Here is a 15,991-nt window from a genome sequence, read left to right on the forward strand (position 1 = left end):
TGTGGCGTCGCTGATCGAATATCCGTCCCACCAAACCCGCCCCGGCCCAGCTTTCTTCTCGAAGCAAGCATTAACCGCCGGCGCATTGCAAACCTGCAGCGTGAAGCAAACCAAACATAAGGCGCCAGTGCCGCGACCCTGTTTCCCTGTTTCTGTTTCATCGTCCCCTTTAACGCTGGCTGATCTATCTTTGGCGCACCAGCCAATCACCGCACTGCTCATCCCTGCGCTTTCTGCGTTCGGCTCCCCAGCCAATGCAGCAAGGCGACTCATTCACCATCCACACACTCGACACGACGCCTTTGAAGCTGAAACCGCAAACAGCTCCTTCAGCATTGTTCTCTCGCCTTTATTCTACGCCGGCGAGCCAAAGCATGATTTATCATTCGGCCACGCGCCCATACCTGGAGGAAGGGATAACCGCTACTTATTCTTGTCAGCCTTACTTCTAGGCTTCCTCCGTTGCAACTGGCCAGCGCTACCGTGGTGAGCTTGCTAGCCAAGTACGAATACGGATCTCGAGACGCCAGCATATCACCCGACTTGAAACTCGACATCGTGGCCGATCTGGCTGAGGCCACCTTTTTCCAGTTACTATTTTTTGCCTTTGGTGCTTCGCCTCAGCATCGGTTGCCTCTGCCTTGCCTTTCTAAAAGCTAGATCCGACTTTATATACATATTTGTTTACCCCTACGACCGCACGGTTCTGAACTCGATCGACATTCCCACAGCCCCTCAGCTCCACCAACCGACTTCTATCGAGACGCATCTTCTGGCCTCGAAGAGCCAACTACAACGACTATTAAGCTTGCTTGATTCGCTGCGAGAGCAACCACATCCTTGCCAAGTATGGCGGCCCCTCAACAGGGAGCAACGAGACCTCAGGAGGTAGCTTTCGCTGCTCGCAGCTCCTGCGAAAACGATGCGCTTAACCGACGCAGTCGCTTACCCCTGGATACGTCGGTCGCTCCCGTGCACCAGAACGGGTGCTTTGAGATTGATCGTGTCATAAAGAGCGGATGTGTTCAAAAGCGCACCCAGAAGACAAAGGTACGCTGCGCGTCGCAGTACAATTTCCACCTTTTTTTTTTTTCTGCGACTTGGCTTGACGTCTGTACTAACGCGTTTTGTACTATCCACAGAACTGGAAGAGCGTTTACCTTGTTCTACGGCCGAATGCCGTTTCTTTATACAAGGACGACAAGGAAGCCAAGCTCCGACATCAGATTTACCTGTCAGAACTTTCTGCCGTCGCCATCCTCAAGGACCCAAAGCACAAGCGCAAGAATTTGTTTGGACTTTTTTCCGCATCGAGAAACTTTCATTTTGCGGCCCCCACGCCACAGGATGCGCAAGAATGGGTTGACTTAATCCGCAAGGTTGCCAAGCTTGACGAAGAAGAGGACGAAATGTTCTATGGCAGCCCAGTGGCGCATGGCATGTCGCCGACCGCGCCAGCACTCGAGAGCTGGGGAAACCACATAGACAACGCCCTTTCAAGTTCGCCCGAAAACCTGGGACCTTTTGACGCTACTGTGCCAAAATTCATGGGGCATCATCGCTTATCATACACGCTGGAATCCTCTGGCCTATCTGGCAACGAAATGCTCTCATACTCTGACTTTTCCGACAGCGAAGTTCAACGAAGTCATGGCGTATCATTTGAGAATCTCGCCGTCAAACCGATTCCCGAAACAACGGCTACAAACACGCAACCTCGACAGGCCGCCATGCCAGGCCAACGACCAGAAACGTCAGCCCGCTCGGCGAGTCAAATAAGCGCCGTGACTGCTGAGCAGGAATCTGAACGGGTTATTTGGCAAGGCTCGCTCTGGATGCAGCGAACCAAGCGTGGCGTACGCCAGTGGAAGAGCATGTGGGGAGTGCTGCGAGCGCGACAGCTCGTGCTATACAAAGACGAATCCGAATACGCGGCACGTGCCATTATCGAGGTAGCTGACGTTGTCAATGTCGTCGAAATCGACCCTGTCAGCAGGAGTAAAACGCACTGTCTCCAAATCATCACCGAAGAGAAAACGTATCGCTTCTGCGCGCCCGACGAAGAGTCACTGGTGCTATTTCTTGGCGCATTCAAGAGTCTGCTGACCAAGAGGCGAACGATGGAAGCCCGCGCGTTAGCAACCGTCGTGGTCAATCCTCCATCATCATAACGCCTGGTTAAGCTCTTCCGCGAGAGTTCTTACCGGCCTACTTTCGCTCATCGTTTCACTTTCTTTCCTGTTTTTTTCCTTTGTCGTACGATAAATACCCTCTTCCTTTCGTAATCTTATATGACGAATTTATGACACGACTATTATTCTTTATTATACCAAACTAGTCGCACTTACATGTCTTTTTCCTTACTTTCTTTTCATTCCCTGGCGCACACATACACACCTCACAACTTGGAATGAGTTTGTGACTAATACGGGCGCATTGGTGGAGTTTGGGACGCTCTTTCTTTGTCTTTCAGAGGGCTTATCGCCTCGAATGCGAAGGAAATAATAGTCTTGATAATTGGGGAGGGTAATGTCAGCGTGTGGTTTGGTGGTTGGCCCGACTATTCTCTTTACAGATACATTCGCCGGAAATCTGTTGGTTTCAATTCCACATCAAAGAAAAGGAGCATGCCTCTGTTTCTTTCTTTTATTCACACTAGTTTTAGTTTTATGCATGCATGGAATGCTTCCAGACATTCTTCATGCTCATAAATTTGAAGCAAATTAATTTTCTTTCTTTTGTATGATGACAGGATGATGAAGAATGCTGTGATGAATAGTGCTTTGCCGGTTTTTGGTTACAGTTTGTTTAGCAGGAGTTCTTCAAGGCCCGTGCAAACGCGGCAGCATGTATCAAATAATGATCACCTAGGTATTTCAAAAAGAGAACGAAGAGAACATATACAATAATATGTACACTCAACATATATAATAAATCGAAACGCAAAACGTGTCGAGCTAATAATACTCTGAAAGCAGCACGGGTATATATATACAGTCTTTTTGTAGTCCACCCCTCCCAAATTTCCCTTCCAATTGCCCAAGACACCGGTGACCGTTCTTCTTGTTTCCCCGATCAATATATCGACGCAAAAAGAATAAAGAACCGCAAGTAAAGATACATTTCCTTCCCACAGTGGTTGATGAGGCGAGAACTGAGGGTCCCAAGTAAAGAAAAAAGAAACAAAATTTAAACAAAAAAGGAAGAAGAAAGACGAAAAAAAAATTCCTCTTCAACTTTCTTTCCGCTCATAGCATCATAGAGATATTAAAACAACCTAGCCTTTCCTCCAGCCATCCTCCAAAAAATCAAATTCCAATACCAATAGTCGAAAATCCAAAGTCAGCCAATTCTTACAATTTTTCCATTTCCCTTTTCTGCACATTTTTTCTCAAGATGTAGGCAGTCTCATCCTGTAGCCTCATCCGGTTTGTCAAGTCCAAAAAAGGCAGTGTCAAAGTCGCCGCCAGCATCCATAAGCTCAAAGGTGCTGTCGCGGTTATTCATAAGGTCGTCAAAGGTATCGTCTCCGGAACCGCCCAGGCTAAAGTCAAAGTCCATCCCGTCGGCAGCTCCACTATCGTTGCCGAAGAACTCTGTATTGAGATTGACGGAGGAGTCCATGGCTTCCATCTTTGGTTCTTCTACTTTTGCGGTGGCGTTGGCGTTGGGGATTGAGATGCTATGAGCGGCGGCTGAGATTGATGGCTGGTTGTTGTTATTGTTATTGCCAGCAGATGGCTGGTCTGGTAAGAGGTTGTTTAGATTTAAGAGCTCGTCACCACCATCCGCCGGAGCAAAGGTAGTCAGGTCGAAGAAGGGCTCCTTAGATGACGTATTCTGGCCAGAAGTTTCGTTGCTCGGCGCCGCGAGAGTGAATTCCATGTTGGTAAAGTTCATGCCGGAAGGCTCCGTCTTGGTAGGAGGCTTGTTTGTGCTAGTAGTGTCGGGCAGCATGTCCAGCGTCGGCTTGTGGTCTCCAGCCGGCAACCGAGAGGCGAATCCTGGACTGGCTTTTCCATTCATTCCATTCATGCCGCCGGGTGGTGGTGGTTGCGGTTGCTGGCCATTGCGCTCCTTGATAGAGATGTCCATGTGGTCGTTTTCTGAAAGGTCGATGCTCATGTTGGGGAACGGCGCCATAGGCTTCAAGTCTATGCTCTCTGCCATGGGCTCGTCCTTAAGCATAGGCTCCGGCGTAGAGGCGAGATCTATGGTTATGGGCTGCTGGGGAGTAGTTTGTGTTTGAGTGAAGAGTTTCCTCTTCTTCTCTTGTAGCTCATTGAGATCTCTGAGTAAGACCGATTTGGCCTCAATCTAGCAGTAACAAAGGGAGTGAGTCGACAAAAAACAACACAGAAGCGGAGTTCGGAGAAGACAGAGAGTGTGTGTGGATGAACAGACACTGGGCGGTTGCTTACAATTTCTTCTTCGAGCTCATCCAGCGCGCTGTGGAAGAGCCTAATAGTTTCTGGCAGTTTAGACTGTGAAGTGCCAGGGATATGTGTCAGATTTCCGCGAGAGTCCTTCCGCGATACCCGCAAAGCCTTTCCGGTTTGCACGAGCTTTGGTGGCAAAATGATTAATTAGCTGGCGATGAAAGGATGAAGAGAGATACAAGGTGTAAAAACAAGACCCGTAAAACTGAAAGATGTGGAAGCATGGCTGGACTTACAACATCGTTGATGAGTGACTGGAGGGCGTCCAACGGCTCCTGTTTTGGGGCCGAGGCTGAGGATGAGTTGGACGTCGACATGCTGGCGAATAATCCGCGTGTGGGCGCCAGAAAGAGCACGGCAGGAAGTTGTCTGGATCAGCAGAAGGCGTCGGATACATGCATATGCATCCGCAAGCAGGATGCCAAGTTGCTGCGACTCTTTGCTTGATGGGCGACCCTGAAGGCGGCCAGGAGAGAAGGTCGCGAGTGAGGCTGAAGGGCGGCGTTTGGCGCTGGCTTTTGGGCCGAGTTTTGCAGCGGCTGACGACAGCCAATGGGACGGGCAGATGCGCCAAATCGGGCAGTGAAGCACAAGATAAGGGATACACCGCCGGGCGAACGTTTCAAAAGGTCGAGTGCAAGTGCGGGTATGCAGGCAGTACTTATAAGAGTAAGATGTTTGCCCTGGAATCGTTTCGATGGGCTGACATGCCGCATCGTTAGCAACAAGGGGTGAGGTTTGCTGTGGCTTGCGCCAAGAGCTTGTGGCCTACAAGCGCTGGAGAGCCCTGGAGATTTGGGGCAAGAGAGAGGGTGCAAGTGTGGCTGAGATGCGACGGCGAGGTACTGGGTACATGCTTACTCTGTGCTGAAGCCGGGCGGCAACTGGTGGCGGTGCAAGTATACACTACTCGGTCATCTACCGTTTCCGCTGGGTCCTAGGAGATACTTGTACCGATACCGTATTCCGACGCCTCAAGGCGAGGACTGTGTGGCTGTTCTGGACGCGGATTGGCCCAGCTTCCCCCGCATATTGCTGACTGAAAAACGGCTAATAGATCTCCAAGGAATCTTCCGTAGGCTGGTTTCTGCTAGTTGCGGGCAGTGGCTGGCTAATTCCAAGCAGGTTTAGCAGTGTCTGCTGGGGAGCAGTTGACAGAGTTGTATCTGTTACCATATGCCAGGGATCGGGATACCATGAAGGTAATCCTTCCTGCTCGAGATGCGGCGATGTCCATATTGAGTGGCTGATAGTAAGCTGAACTCCCGCAGGAACCAATCCTACGATACAGGGGGGGGTCCATGTAAATAGAGTGGTTCTCCTCGCAAATAGTTGGCGAGCTGAGCTTATGTGTAGTTGTAGGACCAATACGCAAAGGTGAAATAGGGCCAGCCTTTACACATACATATGCATGTCTCACAACTTTAGCTCAACACTTTTGAAAAACACTCAAAACTCTGGCTCTACAAATAAACAATGGCTTCCATGTGCTCTTTGTGGAGTTGCCTGAAACTGGCCGCGGAAACGGGTGTGGCGCCAACCATAAGAAGCCTCAAGACGGCATCGCCTCGTATTCGCTGCGTTGGGGCGCATGACTGACAGAGCCTATTGGTATTATCTGATGAGAGGCGGCTACCTGGCAACAATAGGACCCGAGAGATGTGCAAGTTTGTCGGTGTATGAGATGGATGCTATCTAGAACGACATGATTCCTTGACTGCGAGTGAATTAATGTCTAAGCGGGCTGCATGAGGAGCAGATGCCCCGCGGCCGGCATATTGAGTTGTTACTATACTTGCAGTTGCTGGATAGAGGCACAAAGTACACGTTGTGAGCCATGGAGTTGTTGGTAGTTGGAGGAAGGATTCAGGCCGGCGACCAGTATTGAATAGGTATATGTACATATCCACTATACGTTAGACCTGTAATTATAGGGCACGTAAGCAGTTGGGATGTTATAAAGCTGCATAAACTATAATACAGGTCCCTCTATGGCATCATGTGAGAAAATGTAGAGGAGAAAGTATGAATGACTAGGTATACAAAAATATATAATATTCCCCTGTCAAAATCCCCCTTCTCTCACCACCAACCCCTCTGCGATACTGGCAACCTCGTATTATAGCCGCGGATCAGACAGGCAGCATGGAGAAAAAAAAAAGCTGCGGCCTCGCCACGCCGCTTTCCAGGGTAGCTTCGCTCCTCTCGCCTATGTGCCGGGCGAAATTGTTAGCACCAAGCCCGGCCTCCACTTTGTCCAGCACAAACCTTCACCTTATCATCTTTGTCCAGCTAGTCCAGGCTGGTTTTTTTGTCTCTTTTGCAACTGACAAGTCGCTGTGTGTGCACGAAAGTAGCGGAGCGGTTGGTTTCGATTTGCGGGACTCGTTTCCTTTATCGTTTTCTTCTGTTCTGTTTTCTTCTTCTTCTTCTTTCTTTTCTCACTCGGCATCCGGTTTTTCTCTTCCCCTGTCTTGTTCCTACAGTATCTTGTGTGTCCCGCCTCAGCCTCCTCAAAAGCGCTGCAAGCTCTCCCAGGCCCTGATCTGCCAACTCCAGCTACACGCACGCTCGTCTTCGCTCGACTCGATTTATTTCCAGCATCTTTCGACTCCTCGTTGGAAGCACTTCTGTTTGTTTGGTCTTTTTTCCCGCCGTCCGTGTTTTAGCGAGCTTGTCATCGGAATCTCTTCGTTGCATCCCCCCCCCCCTAAGACCCCTCCTCTCTACCGACTTCTCCTCACCCTCTTCTTCGCCACCGACGGCCGCAACACCCTGCGCGCCGCCATCTCCAACCAGCCTCTGCGCGCTCGACTCGATCTTTGACGCAGAATCCACACAATCGCGACAATGGCCGACGCTGGCGCTGTCTCGACCGCTGCGCAGCCTGTGGGCGCCCCTGCCGCCCAAAATGGCCAAGGCAACCCAACTCACCTCCCCCCGCCTCCTCTTCATATTCCGCAGAATACGAACCCAATCCCGACGGCCATCACATCCCCCCGCTCTGGCGTTGATGGCGGTGGAATTCTCTCGCCGACCACTGGCTTCCGACGAGCTGCGCCTGAGCCTAACAAGCGGGCCCTCTACGTTGGCGGCTTGGATCAACGAGTGACCGAGGACGTGCTGCGTCAGATCTTTGAGACTACGGGACATGTCCAGAATGTCAAGATTATCCCCGACAAGAACGTATGCTATTTCCTTCCTAGTTCCTTACAGGAGCCTACATGCGTGCGAGATTTGCTAACAAGAGAATCTTCTGAGATATAGGCCAAGGGCTACAACTATGGCTTCGTGGAGTACGATGATCCTGGTGCGGCTGAGAGAGCCATGGGAACTCTCAATGGACGAAGGGTTCACCAGTCTGTATGTTTCCTCTCGATTAACCTAGCTAGCTCTTTTCCGTGGTCCTCAAGTTATTTGCCGCTGACACATATCTTTATGAATAAACAGGAGATTCGAGTCAACTGGGCCTACCAATCCAACACGACGACCAAGGAGGATACTTCAAACCACTTCCACATCTTTGTTGGAGACCTTTCAAATGAGGTCAACGACGATATCCTCCACCAGGCCTTCTCTGCCTTTGGCTCCGTCTCGGAAGCTCGCGTTATGTGGGATATGAAGACGGGCAGATCTCGAGGTTACGGCTTTGTTGCCTTCCGTGACCGACCCGATGCCGAAAAGGCCTTGAGCTCCATGGACGGTGAATGGCTCGGATCAAGGGCGATTCGCTGCAACTGGGCCAATCAAAAGGGCCAGCCTTCAATGGCTCAGCAGCAGGCGATGCAAGCTATGGGCATGACGCCTACTACTCCCTTTGGCCACCACCAGTTCCCTGCCCACGGTATCGCTAGTTACGAGATGATCCTCGCGCAGACACCCAACTGGCAAACTACCTGCTACGTAGGAAACCTCACCCCTTACACCACTCACACCGATGTTGTTCCTCTGTTCCAGAACTTTGGATTTGTGGTGGAATCGCGATTCCAGGCCGATCGTGGCTTTGCCTTCATCAAGATGGACACGCATGAGAATGCGGCCATGGCCATCTGCCAGATGAACGGATACAACGTCAATGGCCGACCCTTGAAGTGCAGCGTAAGTAAATCCTTTTTCGTAAACCCCACGAATAACGATTATATGGGTTGCTGACAATGTCATCTAGTGGGGCAAGGATAAGACGCCCAACTCTGGATCGTTTGACCCTCAGCAGCAGCCATACAGCCCCCAGACTTCTCAGGCCCCTGGCTTCCCCGGTACTCCTACCTACTACCCGCAGTACGGAGGTGAGTTGAGCTGATTCAGCAGTGGTGATGATGCCTCGAGTTTGATGAATCAGGACACTAACATGACCATCTATTATAGCACAATACAACGGACAGCAGGGCAACTTTGGTGGCCCGCAAGCCGCCTCTCCTGCAGGATACAGCGGTTCTCCCATGGGATATGGTGGCCCTCAGAGTGCCGGAGGATATGGTCGCGGCCACCAGGGTCCCAACGGGCAGTGGAACCAGAACCAGGGACAGAACTTCAACAATGGTTTCGGCGGCTACCAGTCGTAGTCACCGGGTGTGAACTGCGAATGGATCGCAAGCTGTAAGAGCGGAGGATTGAGAAAAGAAAAGAACGATATCATGGTTTGAGAGGGACTCATTTTTCTTTTTTGCCATTTGACGTAACATACTCCTTTCCTTGTCTCCCCAGTTCTTGTTGATTTTCTCAAACTTCTCTCCTCTCCTCTCCTCCACTCCCCTTTTATCTACTGCCATTTTCATCATATCGGCTCTTTTCATTCTGTATCAGCCATCTTCTTTTTTCTTTTCCAGTGTGATTTCCAAAGGGCTGTCCCTTCCAGAGGGATATTTTCTCATGCCCCTTTGCCGTGTAATTTTCTTTTTATTTCATGCACGAGAGAAACGAAAAGTTGGAATGATTTTGATCTTGATTTTTACTTTCATTTTTTTTTTCTTGACAAGCGCCACACTTGGAGATACCATTTTGGGGCATATGGAGCAGGTAACTTCTCTCTCTTTATTTCTCTTTCTCTCCTTTTATTGCTTGTTATTTTAAAAAGCCTGTTTCCTATATGATGATGATTACGAATTTCCCTTGTCTTGCGCTATATGAAGATTTACGCGTGGCATCACCATATTGTGTCAAAAGGATTGGACTATCTAAGAAGAGCACTTGCAGCCAGAAGTACTTTTCTCCTGTTTCTTTTGTTTTCCTCTTGTTTGTGGAACGAATGGAGTATTGTGCAGTTTTGTGAGTTGGGAGAAAGAACAAAAAAATAGTGGTGTGTATTTTGTGTGAAATGGACGAACAAGGGCGGGGACAATGAACATGTAGCCAGTCTGCTTTCCCTCAGACCATTACAAAGAAACATGGATGTTGTTTATACTAGTTTTGTGTAAATCACCGATTTACCGATATAAATGTTAGTCCAGTGTGAAGACGTATATCCTATTAGCCGGCTGCAGATGATGCAGCAATTGATGAATGTCTGAAACATTTAGTTGAGCTTTGCGATTGTTATTGCTGGGTTCTTTTGAAATGGCATGTGAGTTAACAAGGCCAAGTATACACAGCTGTTGATCGTACGAGGCAGACAACAGGGCAGTTTTTCTCTTACACGTAGCGTTCGCTTCAGGGTGATGCTGCGGGGCCTTTGAACAGACGCTGGGACTTTTGCATGTGATGGGAGTATAAATGAGAAAAGTTGAGCTTCTAGCCTATGTAATACTGGGTACGCTGGTTATTTCGTGAGAGGACAGTGAATAAGTGGTGCTGCTTGGATCAAGATGCCCATTGGCTTTGAATCGCTGGTGGCGATTCTGGCTGCAGACAGCTGTGTATGCATGCGTAATGGCCATCTCTGTGCTCGTCATTCCGGGAAAGTAGACGCCCATTAGGAAGCATTAATAGGCGTTCGTCATTATGGAGAAAAGCACGGATCCCTTTATTCCTTGTTTTCCTGTCTCTGGACCCAATGAATTTGATACAGTGATCTGAGTGAGACATCATGCTGCCATATCGCGGGTAATTTTTATCCTTCTCCCTTCTTAATGCGGTAATTTGAAAAACAGACAGAAAATCTGTTGGTGATTTTGTGACTGACGCTGCTGCTGGGCGGCAAAGCGGCGCGCACGAGAGCAATTGGCGATGCTGACTCGCTGAAGACGGCGTCAAGAGTGGAGTTTGAGTTGGGGATGGACGGAATAGGCCGCGCGCACATGTAGCATTTTAGCTTCGATAATACGTTGCAGATGCTGGGACTATTGCGTTTAGTAGATGTATGTGCAGCACCATACAGTAGCACAAACACTGCATCGATTGATGCTTGCTGCTAGTAGCACAGCTAGAATCTGTTGATTGATCAGTGCTCGTTTCAATTCTGCAGCAGGCAAAAGAGCCATGGCCGCCAAGCAAACGCTGCCTGTATCTGTAGGGATCATGGATATGGCGGCCAGATTACGTGGACTGCGTGCTGTTGCGGCTGTTTTTAGTGGGCCGTGAGGTTTTGGCAGGGAAGCACAGGAGACGTGTGGTTTGTTGATGTTCCAGTGTCTGGGACAACGCATGTCTCTGACTTGGCTGTGGTGTAGTATGTAATATATGCTCGTATATTGCAGCAAAGGAAGGGCGCACATCGCAGGGCCAGTATTACAGCAGGCATGATTGCTGCCATTGCCGTTTCTCGAGGTCCCAGCAATATCGCCACCAGTAACATGCAATGGTGCCGTCTCCAACGGTCTCCAAACCCCACTACACTGCACGGCTGCCAACAGCCAGCACGTACAAGTACTGAATCGAATTGATGGAGCAACGCTTTAGGCCCGAGATCTGCTGCTCTAGAGTTTCACCCCCTCGTCTCACACCAGACTGCGCTGACTTACCACAGCGGGGCTAGTACTGACGCAGCTTAGCGACCAGCTCTCCAAGCAACCCTGGGCAACCAACCAGTCAGACAGGCACTAGAGCTGGAGTCTAGAGCGCTGCCCACTGTAATCTTCAGCGCTGTGCCCAGCAGCCCAGAAAATTAACATCAAATCAGCTCGACTCGGCTTCGGCCTTTTTGCCAGCCACAAAGAGCCGCTTTGGCCAAGGTTGCAAGTATTAACATTAACCTTCCCATTGACTGTAAAACATCCTTTGGCGCCATCCCAACCCTTTTTTTGCTTCTTTTTTCCTCATCCCTCGTCCTCAGAGACTCTCCCGCCAGAGGAGGCGTTGCTATGCAGGAGGTGCCATGACGAAGCACATGCTGGCGCGCCACTAAGTACCGACTGAGGTGCTGCGAGGAACGAATTACACACAACTGGGCAGCATACCAGACCATCTCCACAGCGTCCATCGCCTCCGCATCAGAATCGCAGCAGTCAATCGCCAAAATCTGGGCCCGCCAGTAACTCCTGCTGCTTGCTTTTGGGCCTCCACAGCGCGTGCCCAATTGTGTGTGCAGATAACAGCGTCGGACCAACGAAACGCGACGGGAGAGAAGCGAGCTTTTGTCTTTTTAAAACAAGGTAGACCAAAAAACAAAAGACAAGGGGGAAAATTTAATAAAAATAAAAAATAAAAATAACAGTCCAGTAATAGCGCTGCTGTTGCTGCGCCGCTGGGGATTTTGCAGCCGTGCTGGGCCTCTCTCTCACTCACCCGCTCATAGGACAGGCTCGCAGCCCGCGCTGACGCCCCTCCTTGGCCTTGGCCCTTTCTGCCCAGCCAGCCCGCCATGGACAACCCGCAGTGGTTCCCCGACTCTCAACGAGACTCTCAACGACGCCACCCCAACGGCCAAACATCGCGAGACTATCCGTCGCCGCTGTCCATCTCGGCTGCCGGCCACGCATCTGCCTCTGCCGTGCCGCCCGTTGCTGCCGCGTCGTCGTCGTCCAGCCGTGCGGCGTCGGCCTACAGCTACGACCACTATCACCACCAGACTCACAACCAGCCGCACCATCTCCCTCTCCACAGCCAGCCTCAGCAGAGCTCGCATCCGCTCCAGCTCGCGTCGCAGCTCCCGCACCCGCACCCGCTGCAGCCCGGCGCCCAGCACAGCTCCGGCAGTCTCAACGCCGTCGCCTCGCCTCTCGCGCGCGACACCAGCGGCGACATCGCCATGCATGACGCCCACGATGCCCATGCCGGCATCAAGTACCCCATGAGGCCGCACCACCAATCCCACCTGTCGGGCACCCGCTCGTCGGGGCTCTACTCGCCGCAGGACCAGCAGCAGCCGCAGCAACAGCATCCCCCTCAGCTCCAGCATCACCACAGCCAGAGCCAGAGCCAGAGCCAGCCCTCGTCCGCCGCCCAGCGCTACTCGCCCATGGACACGCTGTCGCCAACCTCGCCCTACGCCTCGTCCAAGCCGCAGTTCACCAGTTCGCCGTCGCAGCAGACGCCCCCGAACGCTGGCGACTACTCGCAGAGCCCCTACTACGTTGGCCGCAATCAGGGTCCGCCGCAGCTGCCCCCCATTGCGTCCTACACAACCCTCGACGGCTACCCCTCGTCTGCCGTGGCCGCGCTTGACGGAGCTTTTAGCGACTCCAAGGCTCCTCGACGCCAGAACCCGCCCGCGATGAGGACGGTGCCCGAGTTCAAGAAGATCAAGTCGCCCAACGAGCTGCAGCCCAAGAATACGAGGCAGCCGCGGTTTAGGCGAGCGAACCCAGAGGGAGGCTTCATCAGCGTTAGTTTTTCATTCTTGCCTTCTCTCTTCTCCAATTCAGTCCTCTAATGTGTCGCTACGTGTGTATTAGCCTCTTCAAGCTTTGACAGCGCATCTGCCTGCCACATATCGCATCTGCAACCCGAGCTTCAAGTACGAGTCATCGCGGAACCCTCGCCGAGTCTTAACAAAGCCCAGTAAGGGCACCAAGAACGATGGCTACGACAACGAAGACAGCGATTATATCCTCTATGTGAATGACATTTTGGGCTCCGAGGAAGCTGGTCACAAGTGCGTTTTACAATATTTAATCGTTGTTCTCTCATGAACACTCTTTGACTCATACAATTTCTGCAGGAATCGATACCTTATTCTCGATGTGCTGGGTCAGGGTACTTTTGGCCAGGTCGTCAAATGTCAAAACCTCAAGACGCAAGAGGTTGTGGCCGTCAAGGTCATCAAGAACCGCACAGCTTACTTCAACCAGAGTATGATGGAAGTTTCTGTGCTTGATCTGGTACACATGCCATTTCCCCTCCCCAACTTTTTGATACTGTGCTAACCTTTAACCCTCAAAAGCTCAATACAAAGCTCGATAAAAACGACGACCACCATCTCCTCCGTCTTAAAGATACCTTTATCCACCGCCAGCATCTGTGTCTCGTCTTCGAACTGCTCAGCGTCAACCTGTACGAGCTAATCAAGCAGAACCAATTCCGCGGCCTCAGTACGACTCTGGTCCGTGTCTTTGCCCAGCAGCTCCTCAATGGTCTGGCGCTGCTCAATAAAGCTCGATTGATCCATTGCGATCTGAAACCAGAAAATATTTTGCTCAAGAACCTCGAGAGTCCAATCATCAAAATCATTGATTTCGGCTCAGCCTGCGACGAACGTCAGACCGTCTATACTTATATCCAATCCCGATTCTATCGTTCACCCGAAGTCTTGCTGGGCTTACCTTACTCGTCTGCAATTGACATGTGGTCATTGGGCTGCATTGTGGTGGAGCTGTTTTTGGGACTGCCCCTCTTCCCCGGATCGTCAGAGTATAACCAGATTGCTCGAATCGTGGAGATGCTTGGCAATCCTCCTAATTGGATGATTGACATGGGCAAGCAGGGCCTCGAATTCTTTGAGAGGAGACAGGACGAGTTTGGAAGGCGGACATACCACATGAAGAGCATGGAGCAGTATTCACGAGAGCACAACACTAAGGAGCAGCCTAGCAAGAAGTATTTCCAGGCAAACACGCTCCCTGAGATTATCAAGTCATATCCCATGCCTCGGAAGAATATGAAGCAGAGCGAGATTGATCGAGGTAAGAAATCCTGGAAAGAAGACTTTCTACTGTTTTAAGATGGCTAATCTGATAACTCTACAGAAATGAACAATCGCATTGCTTTTATCGACTTCGTCAGAGGCCTTCTTAATATTAACCCTCTGGAGCGATGGTCACCACAACAAGCAAAGCTACATCCCTTCATTACGCAGCAAAAGTACACAGGGCCTTTTGTCCCGCCGATGAATCTCAAGTCGAGCTCTCTTAATAGGTCGCCAGCTCCCGGAACTCAGCAACAGCAGCAGGCCGAGGCCCTTAGCAAACAGCGAGCCGCACAGGCCCAGGCCCAAGCTGCACAAGCCCAGGCACAGGCTCAAGCACAGGCTCAGGCCCAGGCACAGGCAGCGCAGTCGCAGGTCAACTCAGCGCAAGGAGGATATGGGTCTCCAATGGGCGGTGGCCAGTACCCGCAGTCTGCCCATGTGCCGGCTCCGTTGTATTCCAACAGTGGCCTCTATAACCCTGGAGCTGCTCATGGAAATGTGCCCCCTCAATATGGACCACCACAAGCTGCTCAGTACGGCCAGATGGGTATGCAACAGGCTTCTCAACAGATGCCGCCACAGCAATACCCGAATTCGGCACAGCCCAACATGTATCAGCAGGGCGGTATGAGGACAAACAGGCAACGGGCATCAACCATGGAGCAACAGCAGAGCGGTATTCCCCCAGCTCTGCAACGAGTTGCCAGCCATCTCGACCCGAGCCAACCTATTCGACTCCAGCCTAGCCCGGCATACTATCCCCCAACTGGCGAGGGATTGGATAATGCAGCAGCGCGCGCTGGAAGACGAGGAAGCCGAGTTCAACAGGGTGGTCAGCGAAGCAACAGGGACTTTATTCGTAATCTGGAAGAGCGCACTCTGGAAGAAGGTTTTATGGGCAACCAGAACCCTTGGCATTGAGGCTTTCAACCGTCTTATTTTTCCTTGTTTATTCCGTTCCGAAACGAAAGAAATCTGTCTTCTGACTGTGGTAGTTTGTTAAATTCATGGGTATTGTTAGGATTTATGATTGGGGCATCAGACTGGAGAAGCATCCGCCGTTGGCTATATGGAACATGGGGGTTTATGCCCCCTATGTCTAGCGTTTCGTCGCCTCCCGCACCAATGGCTTGAAAGAAAGTCGTAACGAATTGATAAATATGGTCATGTGTGAACCATTGGCGGCATTATGTGTTTTCTAGTTGCAGCGGAAGAAAAAGCCCGCTGTGTCGACAAAGGATGTTTTTTCTTCTTGAATTTGCCCATAACCGAGCCTCATAACCTCATTGCCCGTGACGTTTTTAAACCACACACGATTCCCTACGATGCAGTACATGAAGATTGTGGACATGGATGGATTTCGACGGACCAAAGGAAGGAAGTGCAATTCAGCTACCTATGCGTAACTGGAGGCCGATTCCTCTTCAACGCAAAGATGGCAGCCCGTAATTGTTTCGCGTTTTGGAAGGATTGTGGATGGCAGGGCATTTGGGCGCTTCTCTATTCCCCCCTACTCTGCCCCCTTTCCCTATGGGATCAACTGCCGTTCCCT

The 15,991-nt window shown here is 50.9% G+C and overlaps 5 protein-coding genes across 5 annotated transcripts; 4 read left to right on the forward strand and 1 right to left on the reverse strand.

Moving 5' to 3' along the window:
- Positions 1-561: 561 nt before the first annotated feature.
- Positions 562-2,876, forward strand: GGI43DRAFT_126873 (PH domain-containing protein). Its single transcript, XM_083199117.1, has 2 exons — positions 562-1,050; positions 1,143-2,876. Exons 1-2 carry the CDS (start codon positions 850-852, stop codon positions 2,169-2,171), a joined length of 1,230 nt encoding a protein of 409 aa, XP_083058103.1. The 5' UTR covers positions 562-849; the 3' UTR covers positions 2,172-2,876.
- Position 2,877: 1 nt separating this feature from the next.
- Positions 2,878-5,226, reverse strand: GGI43DRAFT_126698 (uncharacterized protein). The gene is made up of 3 exons (XM_083199114.1): positions 4,676-5,226; positions 4,422-4,565; positions 2,878-4,317 (listed from the first exon to the last, which is right to left on the reverse strand). Exons 1-3 carry the CDS (start codon positions 4,754-4,756, stop codon positions 3,409-3,411), a joined length of 1,134 nt encoding a protein of 377 aa, XP_083058104.1. The 5' UTR covers positions 4,757-5,226; the 3' UTR covers positions 2,878-3,408.
- A 1,238-nt stretch (positions 5,227-6,464) lies between these two features.
- Positions 6,465-7,428, forward strand: GGI43DRAFT_126840 (uncharacterized protein). The gene has a single exon (XM_083199116.1). It carries the CDS (start codon positions 6,585-6,587, stop codon positions 7,263-7,265), a length of 681 nt encoding a protein of 226 aa, XP_083058105.1. The 5' UTR covers positions 6,465-6,584; the 3' UTR covers positions 7,266-7,428.
- GGI43DRAFT_424502 (uncharacterized protein) lies at positions 7,290-9,001 on the forward strand (the record flags this gene model as incomplete). The annotated part of the gene is made up of 5 exons (XM_083208382.1): positions 7,290-7,625; positions 7,707-7,802; positions 7,890-8,537; positions 8,605-8,725; positions 8,805-9,001. 5 exons carry the CDS (start codon positions 7,290-7,292, stop codon positions 8,999-9,001), a joined length of 1,398 nt encoding a protein of 465 aa, XP_083058106.1.
- A 3,560-nt stretch (positions 9,002-12,561) lies between these two features.
- GGI43DRAFT_424503 (YAK1 family protein kinase) lies at positions 12,562-15,360 on the forward strand (the record flags this gene model as incomplete). Its single annotated transcript, XM_083208383.1, has 5 exons — positions 12,562-13,137; positions 13,208-13,407; positions 13,474-13,633; positions 13,696-14,434; positions 14,498-15,360. 5 exons carry the CDS (start codon positions 12,562-12,564, stop codon positions 15,358-15,360), a joined length of 2,538 nt encoding a protein of 845 aa, XP_083058107.1.
- Positions 15,361-15,991: the final 631 nt, after the last annotated feature.

The sequence above is a fragment of the Trichoderma evansii genome (genome assembly GCF_050947405.1).
Source record: "Trichoderma evansii strain SZMC 28006 chromosome Unknown GGI43scaffold_18, whole genome shotgun sequence".
NCBI classification, from domain to species: domain Eukaryota; kingdom Fungi; phylum Ascomycota; class Sordariomycetes; order Hypocreales; family Hypocreaceae; genus Trichoderma; species Trichoderma evansii.

What these genes read in the sequence shown, in the direction of transcription:
- GGI43DRAFT_126840 (XM_083199116.1), top strand. Translation starts at nt 6,585, where the DNA reads ATGGAGAAAAAAAAAAGCTGCGGCCTCGCCACGCCGCTTTCCAGGGTA.
- GGI43DRAFT_126873 (XM_083199117.1), top strand. Translation starts at nt 850, where the DNA reads ATGGCGGCCCCTCAACAGGGAGCAACGAGACCTCAGGAGGTAGCTTTC. An exon ending in AGCGCACCCAGAAGACAAAG is followed by an intron (nt 1,051 to 1,142) that starts GTACGCTGCGCG and finishes TACTATCCACAG; the next exon opens with AACTGGAAGAGCGTTTACCT.
- GGI43DRAFT_126698 (XM_083199114.1), bottom strand. Translation starts at nt 4,756, where the DNA reads ATGTCGACGTCCAACTCATCCTCAGCCTCGGCCCCAAAACAGGAGCCG. An exon ending in AGTCACTCATCAACGATGTT is followed by an intron (nt 4,566 to 4,675) that starts GTAAGTCCAGCC and finishes TTGCCACCAAAG; the next exon opens with CTCGTGCAAACCGGAAAGGC. An exon ending in ATGAGCTCGAAGAAGAAATT is followed by an intron (nt 4,318 to 4,421) that starts GTAAGCAACCGC and finishes TGTTACTGCTAG; the next exon opens with ATTGAGGCCAAATCGGTCTT.